This window comes from Podarcis raffonei, chromosome 4 (genome assembly GCF_027172205.1).
Source record: "Podarcis raffonei isolate rPodRaf1 chromosome 4, rPodRaf1.pri, whole genome shotgun sequence".
Classification (NCBI taxonomy): domain Eukaryota; kingdom Metazoa; phylum Chordata; class Lepidosauria; order Squamata; family Lacertidae; genus Podarcis; species Podarcis raffonei.
Window position 1 is genome coordinate 52,858,654 of NC_070605.1, and position 24,543 is coordinate 52,883,196.

The window sequence follows — 24,543 nt, forward strand, 5'->3', positions numbered from 1 at the left end:
TGGCCAGTATCTGAACTCATAAATTCTCCTTCATGCACAACTTTGAGATCTACCTCTCTTTTTTGCTTTTCTGCAAATAATAATAATAATAATAATAATAATAATAATAATAATAATAATTTATTATTTATACTCCACCCATCTGGCTGGGTTTCCCCAGCCACTCTGGGCAGATTCCAACAAAATATTAAAATACAATAGTCTGTCAAACATTAAAAGCTTCCCTAAACAGGGCTGCCTTCAGATGTCTTCTAAAAATCTGGTAGTTGTTTTCCTCTTTGACATCTGGTGGGAGGGTGTTCCACAGGGCAGGTGCCACTACCAAGAAGGCCCTCTGTCTGATTCCCTGTAACATGGCTTCTCGCAGCGAGGGAACCGCCAGAAGGCCCTCGCCAACTCAATCATGATTTTCAATAATTTCATATGATCCTCCAGCAGTGGCTCATGAAATATAATTTTAAATTCACTGATAAATCATGCACAGGACATACCACCTCCAAATTCCTAACTCTTCAGACACAAAGCAGTTCTCAGAATCAAACACCTGTTCATAACAGAGTACCACCGCAGTAACATGAATGGAGTATGGAATCAGCTTCCGGTGTCCTTTGGAAGAAAACATTTCATTGTGTATTAATGTTTCACCCTCTTTGCTATACACAGCTAATTTATTGCTGGGAACCAACAGCAAATGGTGATGTTTTGTTTTTCTTTTGAAGACTATTTCCACACACTTCTCAGATGACATTCTGCACTTTCTGGGTGTGGTGGCAGTGATGAATTGAGAGCAAGGAAATGACACATGCACAGTTGTATTTGGTGGAGCCTCCCCTAAAACAATAACTTCACAATATATATACATTGTGATGTGATGGAGTAATTTAGCCAATCATTCACCAGACCTGTAGATGGTAATGTTGTGCAGAATCTCTCAACCCAGTCAGGCGATGAAAATCAAACCAGTATGTCAGCCTTCCTCAACCTGGTGCTCACCGAATACTCTGGACTCCAAATACAGCCAGCCCCAGCCAGCATGGCCAATGGCCAGGAATGAGGGGAACTGTAGTTCAAACCATCTAGAGGGCACCAGGTGGGTGACTGCTCATATACGTCATGGTTTCCAGAGTCATCCTAATAGGGATAAAGATTGGGGTACAGTTTAAAGCTCTTCCATCCCTGTGTCTCCTGTATCTGTCATGTCTTCCATATCCCCCCCCCAGAGATGCCATTATCACTACTTTCCCTGCCCCAAAGACTGGATGGGAGAAAATTGAATGAGAAAAGGGCTCCAAGTAACCATAGCATTTCATGATCTCAGCAGCCGTCATGATGTAGCTCAGGAGCCCTGCTGACTAGATTGACATCCATGTCCCAATATGGATCAATCCTTCTGCTTATGCACCACTATCACAATACCTTCATAGACTGAAGAAGGAAATTTATATGCATAAAGAAAATAGGCTAATGGGTTTTATATGATCCTCTGCAATCCCCACTTTAAGCAGCATCAGACAAAGAAGCATATTACATGAACAGATTGACTTCCGCTGTTCAGGTGAATTGTAAGGTGAGCATGTTAAGCTTTTGCTCTGATTCATGCTAATTGGGGGAAATGCATGCAACAATACAGAAAGCGATATCTGCGTCTGAGGGCTGAAGCTCTCACTCTGAGAGGGAACCATCTGGCACTCCATCATGAAATCTCTAATGAAAACATCATAGATCAGTCTGTCCATCACCTAGGCATCTGACAGAAATTGAAATGCAGATTTACCCATCATCTTTCATCTGGTAATCATAGGCAACATAATAAAGCACGGGAGACTGAGACCTGAAATTGATTGCACGTGCCCCTAAGCTGGGTAACATGGATTTCAAAACACTTCTTTGAATTAGGTCAACATTTGGTGCAAATGTCACTGATATTTTCCTTCTATTTTAAAAATCTTTCCCAACAAGCTTTTATTTGGGGTTCAAGTTAAGAGTTATCTTGCAGACAAAACCCTGCCGATCATAAATAGGACACGAGGCAGTTTCTACTGTCTTTACAGTATTTAATGCTACAAGTGGAATTCAAAGGACAGCAGCAGCACAATAGTACAACCTCTCTTGGGTGGTTTGGATTTGTACTTCTAGAAGAGCCAGCCCTCCTCCCACTTCACAGAAAAAGCTGTTTATTACCGTATTTTTTGCTCTATAAGACTCACTTTTTCCCTCCTAAAAAGTAAGGGGAAATGTGTGTGCGTCTTATGGAGCGAATGCTGGCTGTGCAGCTTTTCCAGAAGCCAGAACAGCTGCTTTCATTGCGCAGCGATCCCTCTTGCTGTTCTGGCTTCTGAGATTCAGAACATTTTTTTCCTTGTTTTCCTTCTTCAAAAACTAGGTGAATCTTATGGTCTGGTGCGTCTTATAGAGCGAAAAATACGGTAATTTGAATAGGATTCCTGCACATGGCAGGAAAAGGGCTTGCTGGGGCAAGAACACCCCCCCCCCCGCAAAGAGTACTCATTAATGGTTACTTGTCATCCTAGAAAAAAGTGACTGGTGGGGTGTCGCAGGGTTCTTTCCTGGGCCCGATGTTGTTCAACGGCTTTATAAATGACTTGGATGAAGGAATTGAGGGGATGCTCATCAAATTTGCAGATGACACCAAACTGGGAGGGGTTACTAATGCCACAGAAGACAGAATCAGAATTCAAAACAACCTTAACAGATTGGAGAACTGGGTGCAAGTTAACAAAATGAATTTCAATAGGGACAAATGTAAGGTTCTGCACTTAGGCAGAAAGAACCAGATGCACAAATATAAGAGGGGGAAACACTTGGCTTACTAGCAGTACAACACTATTGGGGATTAAAGGAAGCACTGGGGAGTTGCCCTTCCCTGGTAAGAGTGTTAGGACAGATTCAGAATTCCCACAATCTATGGGCCTTATCCTTCCCTGCCTTAGAGGTTGTTGCAGGAAGTGTAACTTTAATTAGGGTTCATCCTCTCTGCATAAAAACTACTGCAGGAAGATACTGTTTTTTAAAAATCCCGTATCAGCCAGTTGAGACAGCATGAAACATTCCTTCCTGAGTCCCACAAAGAGCAACCAGCCAAAACCTGGGATAATCCCAGGTGGGCAGGCTATGGAGCTTGCTTGCTGCCCTCAGATGATGCTGAACTTGGGGAAATAATCTGATATAGTCTCACTAGTCTCACTAGTCTAAATGTTATGATTGCTGGGAAATCCTAGCCATCATGAGATTTCCTTCCTCAAAGTCTTTCTGTATCTGGGAACCCTCAAGACACTGCAAGATTCAATCACCTTTCAGCATTCCACTTTTGCCTCTGAGAGTTGCAGGTGGAAGTCACAACCTCTTGCCAGCCCTCACAGACCATCCTGAGATGCAGGAGGACTAAAGTGAATGGGACTGAGAGTTCTTTGTGCAAAGTACAGTGCTATATTCGGATTGCAATCCTATGTCCACATACTTGGAACCAAGCCCTACTGAACTCAGAGGGACTTATTTCTAAGATCGGAGCCTGATGCTTTTTTGTGAGTTTTTTTTGTGTATTTTTTTACAGCAAGGAGTTTCTCTGAAGTTATCCTAGTCACCTTGAACACATCTATTGTTTGAGATAATATTTGTCGTTTAAAAATCATACTTTATTATCAAAAGGTATTGAAATGCAAATACTTTCCCATCATTTGCATTCCACTCTTTTGGCGCAGTTGTGTTTTTCAATTTACAGTACGAATCATTATGGTGGCAAGCAGCCACTTCTTCGAATCAGATAAAGAAACCTTGATCAAGATGGCACTTCTCTTTTAAAATGTATTTTAATTAGCAGCGCTTGTTCAGATAGCAAGCTTCATTATCTGAATCCATAATGTCGCTGGAAGATAAACATGCATGTAAGCTTATTTTCCCATTAGCTCAGAAACCTGGGACGAGAATGGTAAATACTTCAAAGGAGAAGCTTGATTTGTGACTCTCTGCTCCTTTTTAACCCTCAGAGAACTCCAATGTATTTAAGCAGGGTAGAAAGAAGTCACACCTCCTCCCTAGGTGGAAGTATACATTACCTTGGCAAACATACTTCCCCAACCCACATTTGCTAAAGTAACCAGCATATGGGGGCAAATATTATGAATAGGTAACACCACCTGCCAACCTCCCTCCCCCATCCCCAATTGGGCTTACTTCCTATCTAGGAATCAGGCTAAGGATAAAAAGAATCAAACATGGCCCGATGATGGCAGTTACATTCCAGCAACTTCCAAAAAGCACTACATTGGATGCATCTGGCCTACGAAACACATACACACATCCTGGTACCATTCACATGGTTTGGACTACAACTCCCACAAGCCCCAGCCTGTATGGTCAGCGGCCAAGAATGATGTAAATTGTAGTCCAAAATAACTGACGAGCACCAGGTTGTGGAAGGCTGCCCTACAAAAGATGCACCTTTGAGCTAAATGTACCATAGTTCTGATAATATAAGGAGCTTCCTATGTTTCTGAGTAATGGTTTTGTGTCTCTTTTATATGGATGAATTTAATTTCATCTTGGGGCCCTAGGTTTAAAGGTGAAGGAGAGATAAATTTATTTTTAAATGAATATATATTCCTGTATTTCTGAACACAAGCAATAACGAAACTGGTGTCGCAATCAAGGCACAGTAATTAAAATAGACCTGACTTACTAATGTTTTAATTTGAGATCAGGTCTATGATCTATACGAGCTATTAGAATCTGAAGATAAACTATTGTTCAGTGGAGCAACAGATGTGACTGCTGTTGTTAATTGCACTTGTCACTATTTCACAAAATAGAGCAACTTACAAAATAATATAAAGATTAAAACCTGAACAAAATAAAAACCTACTAACACAACCATATAGGTACATGTAAGACATCCTACCCACTGGAAGAGGCCACAAGGAGCCACAGTCCTCTGAATTAAGGGTCTAAAGCCTTGGTAAATGAAATGTTTTCCCTTGGTGCCTAAGAATAGACAGTGATGGGGCCAGGTATGCTTCCCAGAAGCCAGCATTCCACAAATGGGAGCCACCACTAAAAATGCCCGTTCTCATGTTGCTGCCCTCCACACCTCCTTCGGAAGAGACACGTGGGCAAGGGCCTCTGACCCGGAATTATAGTAGCAACTGTCTCAGAACTGTTTTTCAGATCTATCTATCAGTCCCTCCCCATGTCACATGTCAGCAAAGCTTCACTACTTTCATGGTGTGTGATGCTGGTTTTTGTCAGCTGTTGGCACATTCCATCTAAGGTACGGTATGTATTTTCTGGATCGGAAGAAAAAAGTTCAGGCTGTCGGATGTAACGGTTGATTTATTCAGGGACAAGTCGATACTGTGACACAATGTTGTAATAACTGGTAATCTGAGATTATTGAAACCAGAAAATGTACATAACTGCATTAGAAAGATGAATTAAGCCTGACAAGTGAGGCTAGCAAATGTTTGATATTCATTTACTCTCCAAAAAAAGTGATAGGGTTGCCTTTCTTCAAACGTAAATGTGTATTTATGCAGTATGTCTGCCATTTTTAGTATCTATTCATATTGATTGATCTGAAATTAGTTTATAAAAAAACTATTACTGAATTATGAAAAACTGGTCTTTGATTCAGCAGCCCTGGTATTCCTTAAAATAATACGCATCAGGAAAAAATATATTTGAGTGTGGCAGTGTTTGGATTCCACTCCTAAAACTAGAATCCCACCCACTGGATCCCAGGAGAAGGTCTCAGGTTAAATCCCTAGTGTCTGCAGGTGAGGTTCAGAGAGACTCCTGCCTTGAAATCCTGAAAATTTCTGCCAGTCAGTGTAGACAATACTGAGCTAAATGGGCCTGTGGTCTAAGTCAGCTTTATATAGTTCTTTGTTAACCAGGTCTGGGGGCCAGAAAGGTAGTTTGCCACACAAACTTGTGCATCTGCTCACGGAATAGTCAGGTGATATAAGAAATTTGATACCACTTGGCAAAAAGGGCTTCCCTATTATATAGGATAGTCAGTCATTGCATATAAAATTCAAGGACAGCTGTAGCTTTATGTCTCTTATCATTTGAACATTTACTAACAAATTCCTTCTAGGTGAAACTGTGGGCAACTTGATCTTGCATTGATTAAAATTTATCTGGAGTCTGGATAAAATAGCTCCAGGGAACTTATCTGGCTATTCTTGCACACTTTCCCTTCCCCTTGCCTCTAATTTCCTTTACAACCTCCTGAAACAATTTTGACCCATCAAGCTGAATGCCGCCAATTAACTAAATATGGTTATGTGGGCCTTAAGATACCTCTTTCTCCCCTTCCGTTCTCGTTGTCTGAATGCTTGCTACATTGAATAAGAGAACCAGAAGAAGAAACTGCGATTAGAATGCTTTAGTTGTAATAATATAACATATTTTGCCTAAAGAGCCCCATAAATGAAGCCAGGGTCTTCTAGCAGGTTCAGAATATAACTGAAAGCACTTGTAAAAAGCATTGAATCCTAAAGAACCGATGGCACTGTGTTTTTAATATAACTTGGAAAATTAGGCTACATTAAACAAACAAAAAAGTTTCTTGCATTTCACATTAAAATGCTGAAGAACCATATTCACCTTGATCCAGAGAACTTCAGGAGCAGCAGAGAACGGTGTTCATATTGCTACCCATGTGGAGACAATGCCTAATGCAGAAGCCAATACATTGGGTAGCGATATATAGTTATGGTGTGTCAAATCCCACACACTTCTGCACATCCAAATAGCAGATCCATGCATGGAAATTTTTTTTGCACAACTGAGTTGTGTTTATTGGATCTGGGTGACTCTGGCCTCACTGGTGTATATATAAGTTGAAAGAATTCTGCTGTTGTCCAAAGCAAGCTCAACATGCAACACTGAAATAATCAGACGTAAGAATGTACACTTAGAGGCATCATCCTGATATGTTCAGGTTTGTTCAGTCTGCGACTGGATGGCGATGAATCTCGGTATCTTCCAGGCTTCTCTGCAGAGCCACAAAAGCTGCAAAATATGGCTCCTCCACTGATTAGACATGCTGAGGTGATCCAGCCTAAATAGAGTGCAGGTCCCAGTTCACGTTTCTGGCCAAACTGGATTCCTGGATTGTGGAAGTCCTCGATGATGTTTTTGGCAGTCCAGGAAACAGGAATCAGCACAATGACCCCAGTCAGAAGGAAAATTGCTCCAGCTGCCAACAGAATCTTGTTCTTCATCTGCTCATTACTGCCAGGACATCGGATGCACTTTGTGCCAGCAATGGCAATCAGAAAGGCAATAACTGACAAGGCACATGCTGTGCACATTAGTCCTCTGGATGCTTCCAAGGCAGGTGGAAGGGCCAACAAGGATCCGTAGAATTTGCACTGATGCTTCTTGAAATGATTGACGCACACCATCCATAGGCCCTCCCAAATGGTCTCAAAGACTATGATGTTACTTTCTGTGAAGGCAGATACTTTCCACTGAGGCATCAGAGTGACGGTTAACGTCCCAACCATGCCAATGCCCCCAAGCAACAGGGCCACAGTTTGCAATGCACAGCAAGCCATGGGGCTTCTCAGAAAGCGATGCCCAAGCAAAAATAATTCAGGAATACTTTTCTAAAGAAGATCTTGCATTTCTCCCCAAAACATAAGAATCTTCCCCATAGTTCCTTCATGTGGCAAATGAATTTAAGATGGACTGTGCCTGTAATCCTGAAGAACAAGGAGGAAGAAATCCACTTCCGCCTAACCTGAAGGAGCTTCTATATATTTCATCTAAAGTTCTACAGTGAGTCAAGGCCCAATACCTTTGTGGCCAATCAGATTCTGTGCAAGGGTGAGTCCAGACATATTCTACCTGACATTGTTGTTTTTTGTGTGTTCGAGTGCTGCTAACATGCTATAATTAAATTATTATGCTCTAATTTTAGATATCCAATTACAGCACTAATAATTATTTTTCAGCAATAATCATTGCATCAGTGTCAAAGCACAATAGCTTAATCACGTTTTCCGGTTAAAAACATCACATAAACACATTACAATTTACTGGTGACAAAAAAATTGTAAGGTTTATTTATGTTGAGTTTAGAAGTTTTTCAATGCTGCAAACAAAAGAATATGAACATGTGTGTGGATATATGATACGATATGATAATCTTTATTGTCATTGTCCCATACAGAACAACAAAATTGAAAAAATCTACATCAGACATTCAAAAACCAACAAGCCTGCTATCCCAGCTATCCCAGCCTGGATAACCCCCTAAAACTCTGATACTCCATAATTAAATACAATATACTCCCATAGAGACTACCTTACACTGCGTTTAAAACCAAAATTGCATTTGGATAGAAACTGTTTCTCAGGCAGCTAGTCCTAGTCTTTATAACCCTATATATAATCGGGGTGGGCAACCTGAGCTCATCCAGCTGTTGTTGGCCAACAACTCCCATATGTCCAAACCAGTATGCCCAATTGACAAGAATGGTGGGAGCTGTGGTCCAACAACATCTGAAGAGGTATAGGTTGCTCACCCCTACTATATGTCTTTTCTAAGTTCTGGCCAACTTTCTCACGAGATGTGCTTAGTTTGCTAATAGGATCTTAATACACAAAGGGGAAATGTGTGTTTCCTTTGCAGCAGCCACTCCTGTCACCTCCTATGCTGTGTCCCCACCCCTCCAAAAAAGATAGGGGAACCAGTATAGACAGAAGGGGGAGCCAAGAAAAATGTCCTGCCCACTTTCTGATCATGGAAGACTCCGCTGGATCAGAAAGCCTACCATCAGGAAAGGGACATAATTCGGCAATCTGGAATTTCTAGGCCATTAATGATGCATGAGAGCAATGTTTCTCAAACAGTGAGCCATGACCCACCAGTGGCTCCTCGGCCACTTTCAGATGGGCCTTGGTGCCACAGCCTGCCCAGCGCCTCCTCACTTGCCTTTCCCCACCATACAGCCACGACATAGGCTTTTGGTTGGACCAGTGCCAGCACTAGCAACTCCTTGCATGCTGAGTAAAAACAGCCAGGAGTGGGAGGAAAATGTGGTTATAAAAGGACCAAGGAAGAGAGAGAAAAGAAACTGGGAGGGGTTCTGTGGAGGGGGCATGGAAGATATAGTTCAAGAAGAATGGGTGAAGAAATGATAAAAAAATACATAGGGAGGCACAGTAACATAGAATTGTAGAGTTGGAAGGGACCCTGAGATTCTCCAAATTCCCCTTAAAATGGGGAGACTGAGTCACAATAACCTCAGCAAATGTCTCCTCTAAAGCTTGTGGAAAGCTGAGCTCTGAAACTTCACACCACAAGAAAAACACGATGGCAAAAGGATTTAGCAATTTCAAAAGATGGAGTAGAAATCAGTAGAAAGTGATGCCAGCTGATTATGCCAAACTCTGTCTCCATCTGTCATCATTTTGCAACTGGCTCTGTCCCTGCACTATCCTTTTGTGATGGGGGGGGGTGGCTCAGTAGTTTTCAGCCATCTCAAGTGGACCTTGGGGGTAGAAAGTTTGGGAATTCCTGCACTGGAGATTGAGAGTGCAGTAGCACAGACTCATTCTGCACTCACCATGAAGTTTTGTTCTCTCCTCACAATAATATTGTGCCCCATGTTCTTCCCTTCTCCAGGAGAATTGTAAAGCATATGTATGTAAGCAAATATTAAGGTGTATATGTATATATATTAGGTAGCGGTACAAAGATCCTGTGTAGAGTCCAAAGTCCAGGGAAATGTCACTTTTTTGATGGCGTAAACTTGAGTAGCATGAAGGCATTCAGGTTAAGCAGACTTTTGAGTGCCACAACCCCCAAAACTGTCAAAAATAATGAAACTTGGGGCACAGTATAGAAACATTAATGTGAAAAACAAAACTCTTAACGTGCCCTCTTTTACTCCCCACAAAGCTGTCTCAAATTGTATCAGGGCCACAGTGTCTCTGCAATTTCTTGTTTTCAGCAGCTTGCCTCAGAAAAACTGCCTCACGGATTACCTCGGAAGATGGCACCTACTAGGCAAGTGCATTCTTGCCCTTCCTTCTTGGAGGCTTCAAAGGTATTTTTTTGTTTGTTTAGGAATCAGGGATACATTTGCCTTTGCTTAAATTGCCCAAGTTCCTCAGGACTTGTGACAGAGAGGCAATTAAAATTGGTAGTCAGGTGAGCCACTTGACGAACTAAAGCTGCTCACATACCAGTCTCTGTAGCTAACATTTGCAATAGAGCTGAAATATTTGAGGAACAGCACCAACTAAAAAGAAGATTGTGTTTATTTTTGTGTGTAAGGTGTAACCATGCTGAAAGACACTCTTGTCATCTCAAATGATAGAATAATTACTGGTATTGAAGCCTGAGGGGAGTGAAATAGCAGCAGGACAGATGAGTATATAGGTATTGTGAATGCCACAAACATAGACTGTATCTGAATGTGTTTTCCAGAATTCCAAAGAATATTGTGGGTTTAGTTTGCTATTTATTTTTTAGCAAACCTTTAAAACAAAGTTGAGTAACAATCTTCATTATAAAGACTGAGGTCCTGTTTCCAGTTTTGGACTGCAAACCAGGTTATTCTGTTGAAAACCCATGAAGGGATAGCTCCCACTCTCATTACTGCTTTGCTATTTAGCAGAGGCTCTGTAGGGCTGCCAAATGGGACAGAAAATTTATTGCCCCTGTGAATCAGTGTAAACCCGCCGTCCTCATGTTTTAACTCTCCCAGAGACTGCATGCTCCCAGCTAAGTTGATGTTCCTGGAACATGTTCTTACATCTAATTCACACATGCAATGTTAGTCATTTGGAAATGCAAATAGATAGAGGCTGTTGCACATGGCAAGCTGTTTCTGTCACTCATCCCAGTTCCAACAATTTTCCTGGAATTCAGTAGTAAACAGAGCAAACAAAGAGCATTGCACTGCCTGAGATGCAGACCCTGCAAGTGTCCCTATTTTCCAGGGACGTCCTTGATTTAGAGAAGCCATCCTGGTTTCTGATTTGATCCCAGAATGTCCCACTTTTCCTTAGGATGTCCCTATTTTCATTGGCAAAATGTTGGCGGGTACAAAGTTATCCGACCCCTGAGCTGTCTGAAAGCAATCCTGCACAGGAAAGTTTTTTAATGTTTAATGTTATATTATGTTTTTATATATGTTGGAAGCTGCCCAGAGTGACTGGGGCAGCCCAATAAAATGTGTGGGGTATAAATAGTGAAATTATCATTCTGGAATGGACTATCCCTCTTTTCATCGGAGAAATGTTGGAGGGTATGGAGTTGTGTATCTGCCATCCTCACTCTTCCTCTCAACCCACTTGCTATAAATATTGTTTTTCTATTGCTAATGCAGCAGCTCTTCCTACTAAAGTTACTTTATTAACCTACAACTTTATTTTTTTATTATTTAAACAAAAACAATTTCTAGCCACAGCAAAATGGCTAGACTTTCCTGGGCCCCTCAGCCAGAATGCTTCACTTTGAAGAAGCACACCATGGCTCAGAGTGAGGCACGAGGGCGAGAGAGGTTTCTTGGAGTCCTGAGGAGCCTTGCCAGGTGGTGGGTGGTGGTGCCAGTAGAAGTGGGTGACCACAAGGCAAGCCAGCAGGGCCCAAGAGTGTGCTAATTTGCTCCTCCCTGGGCCCTGACACTCAGCTGGATTGCACGAAATTGCTCCCGTATGAAAATAATCTAACAGTGGAAAGCATTTCCACAGTTAAAGGACATTTTGTTAGTTCTTCAGCATGGCACACATAACATTCTGCTGCAGTTTAAAGAGAGAAAGGTTATCTTCAACATATCAGGACATTGTCACATAAATAAGACCAATACCTCTATAAGTAACAAACCAATAGAGTAACTTTGAATATGTTTCTGGGAAAGAACTCTGCACAGCAGTGGGGGTGGGAAGTAGGACAGGGTGGAGAGTCAAGATAAGAAACATTTACCGCAGTGCTGAAGTCTTTGGGGTGGGGAATTTGCTGAAGTCTTGTGGAAGGGAGGGAATTGGCTGGCATCCAGTTCAGCTGGTGGAAAGACTGGAATAGCAAAAAATGTACAGTACGCTCGGAAAACTCTAGTTATATGCTGTGTGACTCACCTGGTTATATATTCAGTTAACCTTTTTAAAAATTGCAAGCAGTCTTAGCAGCTACTGTAACATGAATGGTTTGCATTCCCTACAGACCTGTCAAATGAACTAAGCTAAAGTGCACTGTGAGTATTGCATGCATGCATGCACACACAAACACACACACAGGCAAACCTTGTTAGTGTTTATACTTGGATTTGTAGCATTTGTGCATTTTTCCATCTGCCACATACAGTTCCAGAAAGATGCCAAACTGCATTAGAATTCGCCTACAGGACAGCATGCCACATGCTTCTTCATGGCTGCCATTCTGCATGTTGTTGTGGTTACGTATATCTTTACAATTCTTCCTAATGCACCCTGCAAATCGCCAGGAAGGTCACACGAAACAGATGAAGTTTAAAATATTTTTATTAAAACGTGTTAAAACTCTTTTGCCACAGAACAAACAATAATGTGCAGGAAAATAATGGTAGAATATAGTTAGATTGAAAAACAAGAAAAGAAAGCACACAACCTTTTATCACTTCTAAGAAGAGTTAGTACTATTGGGCAAAAAAAAATGTTTTCAGGAAATGTAGAATGTATACTTTGAAAACTTTGAAATTTTAAAATATTCAAGCACATCACTCCTCTTCTTTTTTTACACAGCTAAGCAACACTTCAATAAAAACTTTATATGGTTTTAAAAAATCAAATATAGATTTAGAGAAGTTTTCCCCCACCTTCATTTTCCCCTTCACCTCCCAATAAGAGCCTCTGCTATATTTTGCATATTAATATAGTATTGATCATAGTGGACTTCAATAAGATAGAATTTTTGTTGTAACATAACCTACCCCCCCCCACTGCAAAGCAATTTCAAATTACTATTAGAATGAAAACATATTCCCCTTAATAAATGCTAATAAAAAAATACAAAAACCTTGGACAATATTCAGTTCGAATTTCTGATGCTGCTCTGAAATATCTGAAGACGTTCCCTTGTGTTCTAGAGCTTGCTTTGTCTTAGAGGTCACAGCCAGTTTCCTGGATTTTGCTCCATTGTACACAGCATGCTGTACTAGCAGAGTTCTTCTAGAATCCAAGTTTGATCAGAAAGGATACTTCCCTTGGAAGGAAGACTAAACATACTGACTTTTAGTGTACGAACTTTCAGCTCTTCTTGGCGTACGATGGCTCTGGAAGGCTGTGCGTTGTGAAGGCACTGAGTATCGATAGCTTCTGTTTTTTTCTTCACAACGGCAGAAACAGCAAAGAATTGCTCCTCCGGCGACGAGGCAGAAGGCAGACGTCCAGCCTATGTAGAGGGCTTCGCCAAGCTCCCGCTTCTGAGCCAGCTGAATGGCTGGATTGTAGAAGTCTCGGATGATGTTGTGGGCAACGAAGCACACCGGGATGAGCACGACGATGCCAGTCACAATGAAAGTGATGCCACCTGCCAGCAAAATATACCCTTTTATTCGGTCGTCATTTCCTGTGCACTTTGTGCACTTCATGCCAAGGACAGCGACTGCAAAAGCAAGGAACGCCAGGGCTGAAGCTGCGCACATCAGACCTCTTGAAGCCTGGAGGTCAGGAGGCAGAGCCAAGAGGGAGTCGTAGACCTTGCATTGCAGCCTGATGTTAGATTGCTGTATGCAGTTCATCCACAGGCCTTCCCAGGAGGTTTCAAAAACCACCACGTTGCTTTCAATGAAAGCAGTCACTCGCCACTGGGGCATGCCCGTGATGGCGAAAGTCCCAACTGCGCCAATGCCTCCAAGGATCAGTCCAGCAAACTGCAAAGCAGCAGAAGCGGCAGCCATCTCTTCTTTCCAGAACAGGGCTCCAGATACGTTCTGTTCAAGCACAGGGCTTAGGGTGTTTGTTCGTTTTGCAGGTTCAGGTCGTCTGCAGAAGAGAAACCTTTCTTGAGCAGCTTGTGCAGCTGTCACCTGCAGAAACGCTTGCTAATTCAGACCAGTTTGAATCAGATGCATGCTGGTTAGCACTCGGCTGCTTCCTTACTGCTTGGAGTGGAGCATTCCACTGCCCCCATCATTTGGAAAGGATGGAGTTATCTATCAGGTTTAACAACTTTCAAAGCCAGTGGAAGGTCAAACACAACAGGGTTTGCAACCAGAATTTTTTTTTCTGAAAGGCACACCTGTGTCTCTGAAGAAATTCTGTCATTTACCTTTTTATTTTCCCTCCTGGCAAAATGTTAGATAGTACATAAACATTCTGAAATGGAGCCAAATGGCTTTAATATACAATCTGTAAACAAGCATTAAGTTTCCACCCCAAATAACTTTCAACGAGCCAAAGAGAAAACCCACAGGAGCGTTCAACTACAGTTGTGCTCATTAGCCTATGATTAGATATGTTTGCATAGAAAACTCCTTAAAATATTTTTGTGATGTGCAATAGTTGTCTAAAACTCTCAAAACACTGCTGTGGATGTGCTGAAGTATACCCCACAGGCAAATTCATCATCGGAACAGCCCCAGCTTAGTGGTAAGGCATCTACCTTGCATGCAGAAGACCCCAGGTTCAATCTCTGGTGTCTCTACATAGGGGCTGGGAAAGACCCCTGTCTGGAATCCAGAAGAGCTGCTGCCAACCAGTGTAGACAGTAGTGGACAGCATGACCAGCCTGCACTGCTCACCTGACTTCCCTCCAGCTGAGTCCCTGCTGCATGCTGCAACAGTAAAAGGGGAGGTGGAGGTGGGCACTGCATTGGCAGGAACACCAGATTGGCTGGCACCATGCCCCTTCTCCATCCTGGTACACAGCAGCAACTCAGCCGGAGAGAGGTCAGGTGGCAGGGGGATCACATAACAAGCTTAAGCCAGTTTCTCCTGCTCGCATCTTACACATAAGTAGCTTTACACAAATATCACATTTTGTAAATATTAGTGGGACAATCTGATCAAACAGAATAGGGTTACTTGTGCGTGCAGAAGCGCTGTTGTCAAGATCAACTGAGGTAATACTGAAAGCTTGTACATGGGTTAAGAGCTTGCCCCTGGATTTCAGTCCCTCCAGATGAACATATTGTTGGTGGAATCTGCAGCATGCTAGAGGTTTATTAGTTGTTCTGCAACGCTATCACATTATTGCTATCTAGAGGGGCTACTGCACAATGAAAGCAGGACAAAAAAACCCAAACCCAGGACATTTGTAGTATGAAAAGGTTACAGGATTTCAGAAAGAAATCACGGCTAAGCACTAATTTAAAACAGAGTAGTATAACTGCCCCAAAACTTTTGCAGGTGCAAATCATTTTGAAAGCCAGGTTGCTTACGACTGCCCTGACAGCAATAAAAAGGATATCTGAAGGGGCCCTGTGGGTACTAAAAGATTGATAAATATTCTGTTAGCATAAGAGCTAAAAGTATGGTTTAAAGTAAAGACTGATCCAGCTATCAACTGCTGCTGGGAATCGGGCGGGCAGAGTGCTGTTGCAGAGTGCTGTGGGGCTTCCCCCAGGCATCTGGTTGGTCAATGGGATTCAAGAATGTTGGGCCAGATGGGACTTCCATCTGATCCAGCAGGCTCAGCCCATGTTCCTAACTTTGGCCCCAGCTGGAATCCAGCTTCCTTTCCTCTCCCAGCTGTGCCCCTGTGAAGTGCTTCCTGACGCAAGCTACGCAGGAACTGATCGGAGTTGGAAGAAGCAAAACATGTGCTGTCACAAGCTGTGTAATGGGTAAAAACAGAAATTTCTAGCCTCAGTCCTTGATAATATGCTATGTATATGCACATTCTATGCTCTGGTAACTTGGGTGTGGAGTTTGTGAAGAAGATCATTGTGCTTTGGTTTGACATGCATTTCTACTCCTAGCTTTGTGCTGGTGGCACACAGTTTGTACTAGGGTGAATTGTGCTAGAATTTATAGCTGTGGCTTCATATCCTCAGGGTAGAGGCTGGGGCCACCTTCTTCTTGGGTCAGAATTCCATCCCAGCCTCTGCATTGGTTGTCTGGCTTCTCATATTAGCAGCCCACAAACTCACTGACTTTTTAGATGTGGTGGCAGAGCTGGAAGTTGCCAGCATTCAGATCTTGGTTATATGAGAGGCCCAGTTCCAGTCAACGAATGGATGGAGAAAGCTGATCAAAGGGAGCCTTTAGGGCCAGATACTGCCAGTAAGCCTGATGTTACCATCCCCTGGATTAATACATGGTGCAATCCATATTCAGCTCATTATCAAATCAATAGATGCATAATTAGGGAAGTACTGCAGCCTGGATTTTTGCCCATTTCCGCCTCATAACTGAAATCAATGTTCTCTGCCCTGTAACTCCTCACCTAATAACATCTTCCCCTCAAGTCTTCCAAATCTGCCTTAACTAAGATAAGGCACTAAGAAATAGTCCTGTTAAAAAGTACAAGTAATGAATGTATGATGCAGACCCACTCCAATTCTGAATTTATATAGGATATTCAGAAACCTTGTAAATTAATCAATAGCACAGCTACCTGCTGAAATTAATTATGTGATTGTGCTGTATAAATTAAAACTGCTGCAATATATAAAAAGGTAGTACTTCTTATCAAAAACCTCCTCACCTGCAATTGGAAGAACTGCAACCACTGCAGAAGACTGCGTGCCCATTACTATACATGTGGTTTCAAAGTTTGATAGACAGTCCCCAGCAGACATAACAAAAGCAGAAATTTCAGCCTGGGAACTCTTGCTCTATTCCTTTAGTTCTTCAATGTCAGATTGTGGCTTGGTAGGTAGGAAGTGAATGAGCACTAGTGAGCTTGTCCCACTGTCAGCCCAATACATTTTTCAACCTTAATGGAGTGTGTCTGCACCCCTGCTAGGGCCAACTCACTTTAAATTGTTGAAGAATGCTGCAGCCAACCAAAAACACTCTCCAAATATAGACAAAACATTGTTCCCTCTCTGTCTCTTTTACACATGCATACACACAGAGACAGCCTTCCTTTGTCTAAGTGAATAAAACTGCCATTGTGTCAAACCTTATTTCCTCTTCCTACACACACAGCTATAATGTAAGAAATTTGTTTTAGCTCTCCATGCCCTGGACTTTTATGCAAGGTTTGAAATGTTTCTATGCCACAGCTTCTGATTTTTATTAGGTGAAATCCATTGCGGATGTTTCACTCACAGAACAACATTTGATCCAACTAAGGCGTCTACTAATGTTAAGAGAGGGGGAGGCCATTTCCTCCTGTTTCTCATTCCCCCCTGCAGCCCCCCCCACCTTCCATGCTGTTTGGGAGGGCCCTCCACTGAAACAGATTTTCAGGGGGTTGCAGCAGGAAGGTGACATTGGCTGCCAATATGCTCCCAGGTCAAGTTCAAGGTTCTTATGTAAATTCAATGAGCCCTAAACAACCTGGGTCCAAATTTCCTTGAGGATTGTCTGATTCCTTGTGCTACACCTCAGACACTGAGATTCTCCAATAGAGAAGCTTCTGGTGGTTCCCCATGCCCCTGAGGTTCAGTTTGCCTTCACTAGGAACTAAGTCTTTAGGGTGGCAGGCCCTGCTCCATGGAACTCTGATTGTAGAACCACCCCTGTCTTGTTTTAGATGTCTTCTGGAACCAAGCCATCACAATATGAATTTCTCTTTAAAAAGCCAGTATCAACTAGTGTTTTTTTAATGTTTTAAATTATGTTTTATAGAATTATATAATCATAGAGTTCGAAGGGATCCAAGGGTCATTTAGTCCAGCCCCCTACAATGCAGGAATCTCAGCTAAAGCACCCATGACAGATGACCATCCAACCTCTGCTTAAAAACCTCCAAGGAAGGAGAGTCCACCAGCTCTCATGGGAGTCTGTTCCACTGCTGAACAGCTCTTCCTATCAGAAAGTTTTCCCAAATGTTTAGTCAGCAGCTCCTTTCTTGTAACTTGAAGCCAAGTCATTGTCTTGAGTCCTACCCTCCAGAGCAGGAGAAAACACGCACGCTCCCTCTTGTGTGTGACAGCCCTTAAGATATTTGAAGATGACTATCAAATCTCCTCTCAGTTTCCTCTTTTCCAGGCTAAACATAACCAGCTCCTTCAAGTGTTCCTCATAAGCCTTGGTTTCCAGACCCTTGATCGTCTTGGTTGCCCTCCTCTGCACACATTCCAGCTTGTCAACATCCTTCTTAAATTGTGGTGCCCAGAATTAGACACAGTATTCCATGTGTGGTCTGACCAAGGCAGAGGTGCTATTACTTGATCTGGTCACTATACTTCTGTTGGTAGTGTAGATATATACCATGGATATTTATAGACTAGCTATATATATGTTGTGAGCCTCCTTTTTATATTATGTGAAAGAGCGGGCCAAGGTTATGAATGTTCAAATAAATAAGCAAAGTAGCTCAGTAACAGATAAAATCACCCAAAATATTAGCACAGAGTTTTGGGCCCTGATACCTAATATTTTTGTGCCAGTTTGTAATACTGATAGATTATTCTTGGGGCAGCTGCATCTAGCTTGTGGACATTTTCAACTTCCAATTCTCACAAATGAATAAAAAAAAAATCATTCCATTCTAGCAAGAATAGTCTGAATGAACAAAAAGTTGCTACATGGATAATAAAACAGCAACAACCCAGCATTCAGTCCCATTGGGTAGTGATTGTATTGATTTGTGTTAAATCAGGGCTAAATATGATGCCCGCAGAGGACTCAGCGCTGAGAATTTTGTTGGTGTACCAGGAGGGGGAGTCCCACCCAGCACAAGTTGGCAAGGTGATTGGCTCTGATAACCAGCTATGCTGCCAAAGGGGACAGCTGATATATCCTGTAGGTCCATGACTGTAGATCCAGGGACAGATGCTGAGAATTGCCCAGAGTAAGAAAACAAACAGAAAAATGATAAAATAAAACATACAGATAAAAATGTGCTTGGCAGAAGAGTCTATTAAGAAGTTCACAACTAAAAACAGAACTTTAAGATTGTCTTAGTTTAATGGGACTTAAATAAATTGCTTAACTGATGATGATGTTGATAATGAAACATAGTGGGGCTTGCCCTTCCTGAAACAATACACGCAGTGGAATTATTGAGACTATTTTTAAATGCTTAGACATATTTTTGATTAAGCAGTATGTAATCTTTGCTAAATAAATAAATTAAATGGATTGAGATGTAGCAATGAAGCTCTCTAGTCAAATACTGTGTACAAAAAATGCATATATTATGGGAAAGTGTGCATAATAATGCATATATTCATGAAAATAACATATAAAATGTATTATATTATTGGAGATTGCTTGCAAAAATGTGTTTCAAATGTGTGAATCAGGAGAAATGCAATTTAAAAGCATGGCAAATTTTCATGAGGACTTACATTTTAAAAAGTCCTCATGAGAATTTGCCAGCGTTTTAGTAGCTTCATTTAAACATGGCTCTGTGTAACAATAACTTGCTTGTGCAGGATTCTACATGCTCCGCAGGATGCCCCGAAGATATGAATCCCTGATGTAGTAATGCTGCAGGGACTGGCACTGGCAACCTGACTTAAACATGACCCGGACCCCCTGGACCCCTGTATCCAATACTCAGTTCTTGGTGAACTTTCTGCATTTCATTTAAACCATACCTTAGGCAAAACTATTCTCTTTCTTTCTTTCTTTCTACATATAAGGAGTCTTTTACTTCAACTCACATTGAGGGAGAAAGGCGTTTTCCATCAAAACTGACACACATTGTCTCAGGACCCAACTGCATATGACGCTGAACACATTACTTAGAAGCAGGTCCGGTTTTATAGGTTTAATACTAGGCATGCACATCAGAATTTATTGTCACTACAGCAAATGTGAAGAGGAAATTTCACCGTCCCCATCTGTGATCCAAATTAAAATTACTCCTGACCCCAAACTGCTATTAGCCTTTAAAAACATTCGCCTCCTTCATGTGCTTTAGTCTCAGTGACAACCATGGGGCCTCATCCTAACTACTGCCTAACTAACTACAGTCATACCTCGGAAGTTGAACAGAATTCTTTCTGAAAGTCTGTTCAACTTCTGAAACATTTGACTTCCAAAGCGTGGCTTCTGATAAATCGGAAGCTATGGAAGCCCCATCGGACCTTCGGTTTTCAAAAGAACATTCGAAAACCGGAACACTCACCTCCAGTTTTCAATCATTCAGGAGCCAGAACATTTGACTCCCAAGGCGTTCAGTAGCCAAGATACGACTGTATTGAGTTTTTGGTTTCAGTAGGTCTTACAATCAGTATGTACAGTAGTTCTAAATCTTGAGTTGACAAGACACTGGTAAATATGCATGAGAGAGCAATATTGTATTGACACGAACTTGAAAGTGATGACTTAATTGACCTTTTCCCTCCATAGGCAATAGCACTTTTATTAGATGAAACTGTCATTCTGTTTGCTTTTGTCAGAAACTCACAGAGAAAGCATGAGTTCATTGAACCAATATCTGTTGGCAGGAATGTGCAAGCTCTGGAACTCACAGAGTTAGTTCATTAATGGGCAAGATGAGGTTGGAGGGGGGGTTTCCCTATAAAACAAATAAGCTTAATTAAGAAACCAAGCACTACAATCATGTCAGATGAAAAGGAACCTCAGCTAGCCCTTGCCACATGAAAACACATACTGTTGGGAAACAACGTTGCAATGATAATTTGAACCAAACTGTTATCATAGACTCATGAGGCTTGGTTGGAGCTAAAACAGCCTTATTGCCACACAGGGGGCATTTTCACATGGGATGCAGCTGGGGAGGGAAGTTGTAGCCCTCCCCTTGCAATGCTCAGTGATTTCCACCAATAATTCCCCACCATGCTGCAATTGGGCTTGAAAACAGTGTTTTATTGGATCCAGTGAGACTGCAGGAGGAAGCAAATGGTTAAAGCCACCTACCCCATGCCAGGATCTCTATCTAAACTGGTGGTCTTGGACCTGGTGTTTGTGAAAGGTAAGACCTTGAAGGAAAACAATATGAATAACGTAATGTACAATTTGGCCTAAAAGCTCCATAGCCAATGAGAAATGAGGACCAGGAAGCGCTATGCAATAGTTTGCTATCTATGGGTCTTATCTGCTGTTTCGAGTGACCAGATACTCCTCAGCTTTACTGCTCAATGGTTTTTGTGCTGCTTTTTCAGTTTAGAGTTTAAAGAATTTTAAGGTATTTGTTTGTAAGCCACCTTGGATAAGCTTTTGTTTTGAAAGTTGGCATATAAATCCTTACAATCCTTAAATAAATTCAGCAGCTGTAGATTCTCTTTCTTCGCTTTCTGCCTTCGGTGTAGTTTCCCTACCCTGACTTTGTTGAAATTACTGACACTAAGAACAGAAACTCTTTGATTTCACTGACCCTTGACCTTTCAGGATGGGGGTGCTTCTCTGAAAGGGGTGGTGCTGGGGTTTTCCTTATTATTTTTTTGCAGAATATCTAACTGAATGAAGGATAGTCACTTACACAGCACATGTGCTTATTAATATGTATAAGCATGAACAAATATATTACAGAAAGATATCAAACTGCAGTGGAGAAGAAGGGGACCAGGTGGTTTCTCAGTCTTCTCTTTAAGTGCTAAATGTTGGCTGGCAAGATCCAGGCCCCTGCAGATCTTCCTTCTTACAGTTTTTATATTTAAAATGTACAGGACTCAAATTTATTTATTTTACAACTTTTTATGCCACTTTCTAATAGCAAAACATCAAAGCAGTTTGCAAATGAGGGACTATCCTTTGCAAACTAGAGCACCTGGCTATCCTAACTATATGCATGCTATTAGATTATTTTTATGAACACACATGCTTATCTCAAAGATATTTTTGGTTGTTATGTTGAGTATTTCATTTCTGGATCCTTGCCTTTCCTCTAGAACTTTACGCCCCTAGACAGCAATGAGTCTTTTATAGTGCTAGGCTTCCACAAAGAGTTTTGTAGTGGTTTCAGAAAAATCTTCGCTTTATAATGAATATACATCAGGCAGCAAAAGTAAATAGCCACACACTTAGCTTTATGGTCGCTAAATTATTGAACGCTTGGATTGTAAGCACATTGCCGTTACAAATTACAGGCAAACAAAAGTTTGGAAATTATCGTTTAAAGTTGTTGTTGCATATTAATCTTAATGAGCAAAATGGAACGGTATGCCCGTTTAATCCCAAAACACTAGAAAAAGACGCACTACTTCTTGCTTGCTTTTATGACTGGTTGCTATTCCCACTGCTGTTGTAATTCACTCTACTGCTTTTCAGTGCCAACAACATTAAAACCTCATTTCTCCTAAAGTGTGTGTGCCTTTCTAGGGCTTGATACTCCCCACCTCTATCTATATCAAGAAAGGTGGGGGAGAATAATACAATAAATGCCTAAGTTTTTTTTTTTTAATGTCTGGAGGATGTTATTGGGGCAACTCAAAAAAACTATCAGTCGAAATAAAGTTTTGTTCAGTATGCATTTTTATACTGTAAACAAGCAAAGTGCTGCAGTTTGTTAGCCAATCAGTAGTAACAGTAGTAACACCGCTCTAGAAGGGAGGGTAAAACAAGATGTGCTGAGCTCCAAGAACTTCCCATTAATTTCAATAGGAGGGACAGGTTCACCTGCACATAGGAATACCTATATGAATGGACTCATTCCACTGAAATGAAAGGGGAACCCTTCCAGATAGATGAGTCCCTTGTGTGCATCTTGCCTGGAACAGATAATATTAGTGTCATGATTTCTAACCAATCCACTGGACTTATAGGCTCACTGAGTCATTAACTACCATATGTAATTCTCCAAATGGGTGAACAAGGCTCCAGTCCTTTACACTATTAGAAACCTAGCCAACTTTATTTTCATTTTACTACCAGAATTACAAGGCCACATGGAGATTAGTCTAACTGTGTATTCAACAGCTACAGACTACAAAGCTCTAAACATGAGCACAGACATCTGCTGAGAAGAAGCCTACACATGATATGACTGCAATGCCTCAAGGACCACCACTCCTCAGATGAGCCAACCCAGACTCTGCGATCATCCTGAGGCTCTTCTCTGACTTTATGAAGCAACTGCTTGATCCAATTGCCTTAAAGTAGCATTGGGTGCTCTAACCCAGTGGGGTTGGTGAGGAATGAAGTATAATTGAGGGGCATTTCTTCTTTATCATCCTTGTTTAGAACACCCAAAGGCAAGACCATTTGTTCCACTCTCACCTCATTCCAGCAGTGACTTGTAACACAAGTTGTTTCAGATCCTGAGACAACAACATATGCAACTCACTACCATGGCCCACGGTCGTATTTGAATGTTATGCAACCGTAGGACCTTGAAAGCATAACCAACTCAGGTGTGCTTCCTTTTATCCTTTCATGTTATTTGCTTCCCCCACCCCAGTGTCATAAGAGACAAAGACCGAGAGCAGAATCCTGTAGATTTTAGACATCTGATTGAGTCATCCTACCTGGTCATTTCATTCACTAGTGTTATCCATTAAGCACCTGTTTTCCATGACCTGAAATAAAATAATAATAATTACATTCTAGTATCAGTTTTTATGACGATTATAAAAATTCTGTAACAATAAGGGCATTTTATTGGTGTGCATGGTGTGCATATTGCCAGCCAAAGAGGAGGCAGAAGATACCATTTGGAAATTGAATGCACAGTTTTAATTAATGTAGGTTTTATTTTTACATTGTAGGCATGAGGGAAACGATTCAGAGTCTAGGGCCTTCTGAAGACCAAGATCCTACCTAGTATGTACTTACTTTGGGAAGATTCATTTCTCCTTTCTATATCTCATTAAATGATCTGTGAATGGATCCTAAGCCTTTTGCGTAAAATAATGTTTAAAATGGCTTTTAATCAACTAATCTTCTTGCAATGTAACACACAGACAATTCAGTGACCCCTTTAAGATAAATTATCATTGCTCAAAGTAGCTAAACATAGAAAGTGTTTTTATGAGACAGAATATGAGAATGATTGAAATAAACAATTTTTGTTTTTTTAATGTCAGAAATACTTTTTATTTAGTAACTTCTTGACAACTCTTCATTCAAATAGGGTCCTAGGGCATTTTACAAATGCCATTTAAAATACAATAAAGCAAAAATTAAACAATGCAATGATGATAAAACAGTCAACCACCAACATTTTCTAAAAACATTTGACAGCAGTGCTATTTATTCAGCTCCCCTGAATTTCCTCCAAAATGATGAAGCACTTACATAGGTCAAAGGGGCAATAATTCAAAACATGTGAAATTTAATAAATGCAGCAAAGAAATCATAGTTTTGTTGCTTTCTCCATGCAAACTTGTTTTCATTCCGCCACATATTTTACAGAAGTGGGAGAAATTTTATATATATATATATATATATATATATATATATATATATATTCTCATTATTACTGCATGCAGCTTTCTCAGAGCACCTTTGAGAATAAGAAAAAATATTCAGCATTAGCAGGGCTGTAAACACCGTTCTTGACTT

At 41.2% G+C, this 24,543-nt stretch overlaps 3 protein-coding genes across 3 annotated transcripts in view; all 3 read right to left on the bottom strand.

The window, feature by feature from the left end:
- GRIK1 (glutamate ionotropic receptor kainate type subunit 1) overlaps window positions 1-24,543 on the bottom strand; it is a 254,449-nt gene that overhangs the window by 202,173 nt on the left and 27,733 nt on the right. The window contains exon 2 of the mRNA XM_053386552.1: window positions 23,508-23,558. The gene's annotated coding sequence lies outside the window, so the exon portion shown is untranslated. The remainder of the gene's footprint in view (window positions 1-23,507; window positions 23,559-24,543) is intronic.
- On the bottom strand, window positions 6,915-7,580 carry LOC128412956 (claudin-8-like). The gene has a single exon (XM_053386569.1). The coding sequence runs from the start codon at window positions 7,578-7,580 to the stop codon at window positions 6,915-6,917; it is 666 nt and encodes a 221-aa protein (XP_053242544.1).
- LOC128412955 (claudin-8-like) lies at window positions 13,228-14,213 on the bottom strand. Its single transcript, XM_053386568.1, has one exon. The coding sequence runs from the start codon at window positions 13,911-13,913 to the stop codon at window positions 13,230-13,232; it is 684 nt and encodes a 227-aa protein (XP_053242543.1). The 5' UTR covers window positions 13,914-14,213; the 3' UTR covers window positions 13,228-13,229.

Bases quoted from the DNA above. Each gene is read 5' to 3' on its own strand.
- LOC128412956 (XM_053386569.1), bottom strand. From the start codon at position 7,580: ATGGCTTGCTGTGCATTGCAAACTGTGGCCCTGTTGCTTGGGGGCATT.
- LOC128412955 (XM_053386568.1), bottom strand. From the start codon at position 13,913: ATGGCTGCCGCTTCTGCTGCTTTGCAGTTTGCTGGACTGATCCTTGGA.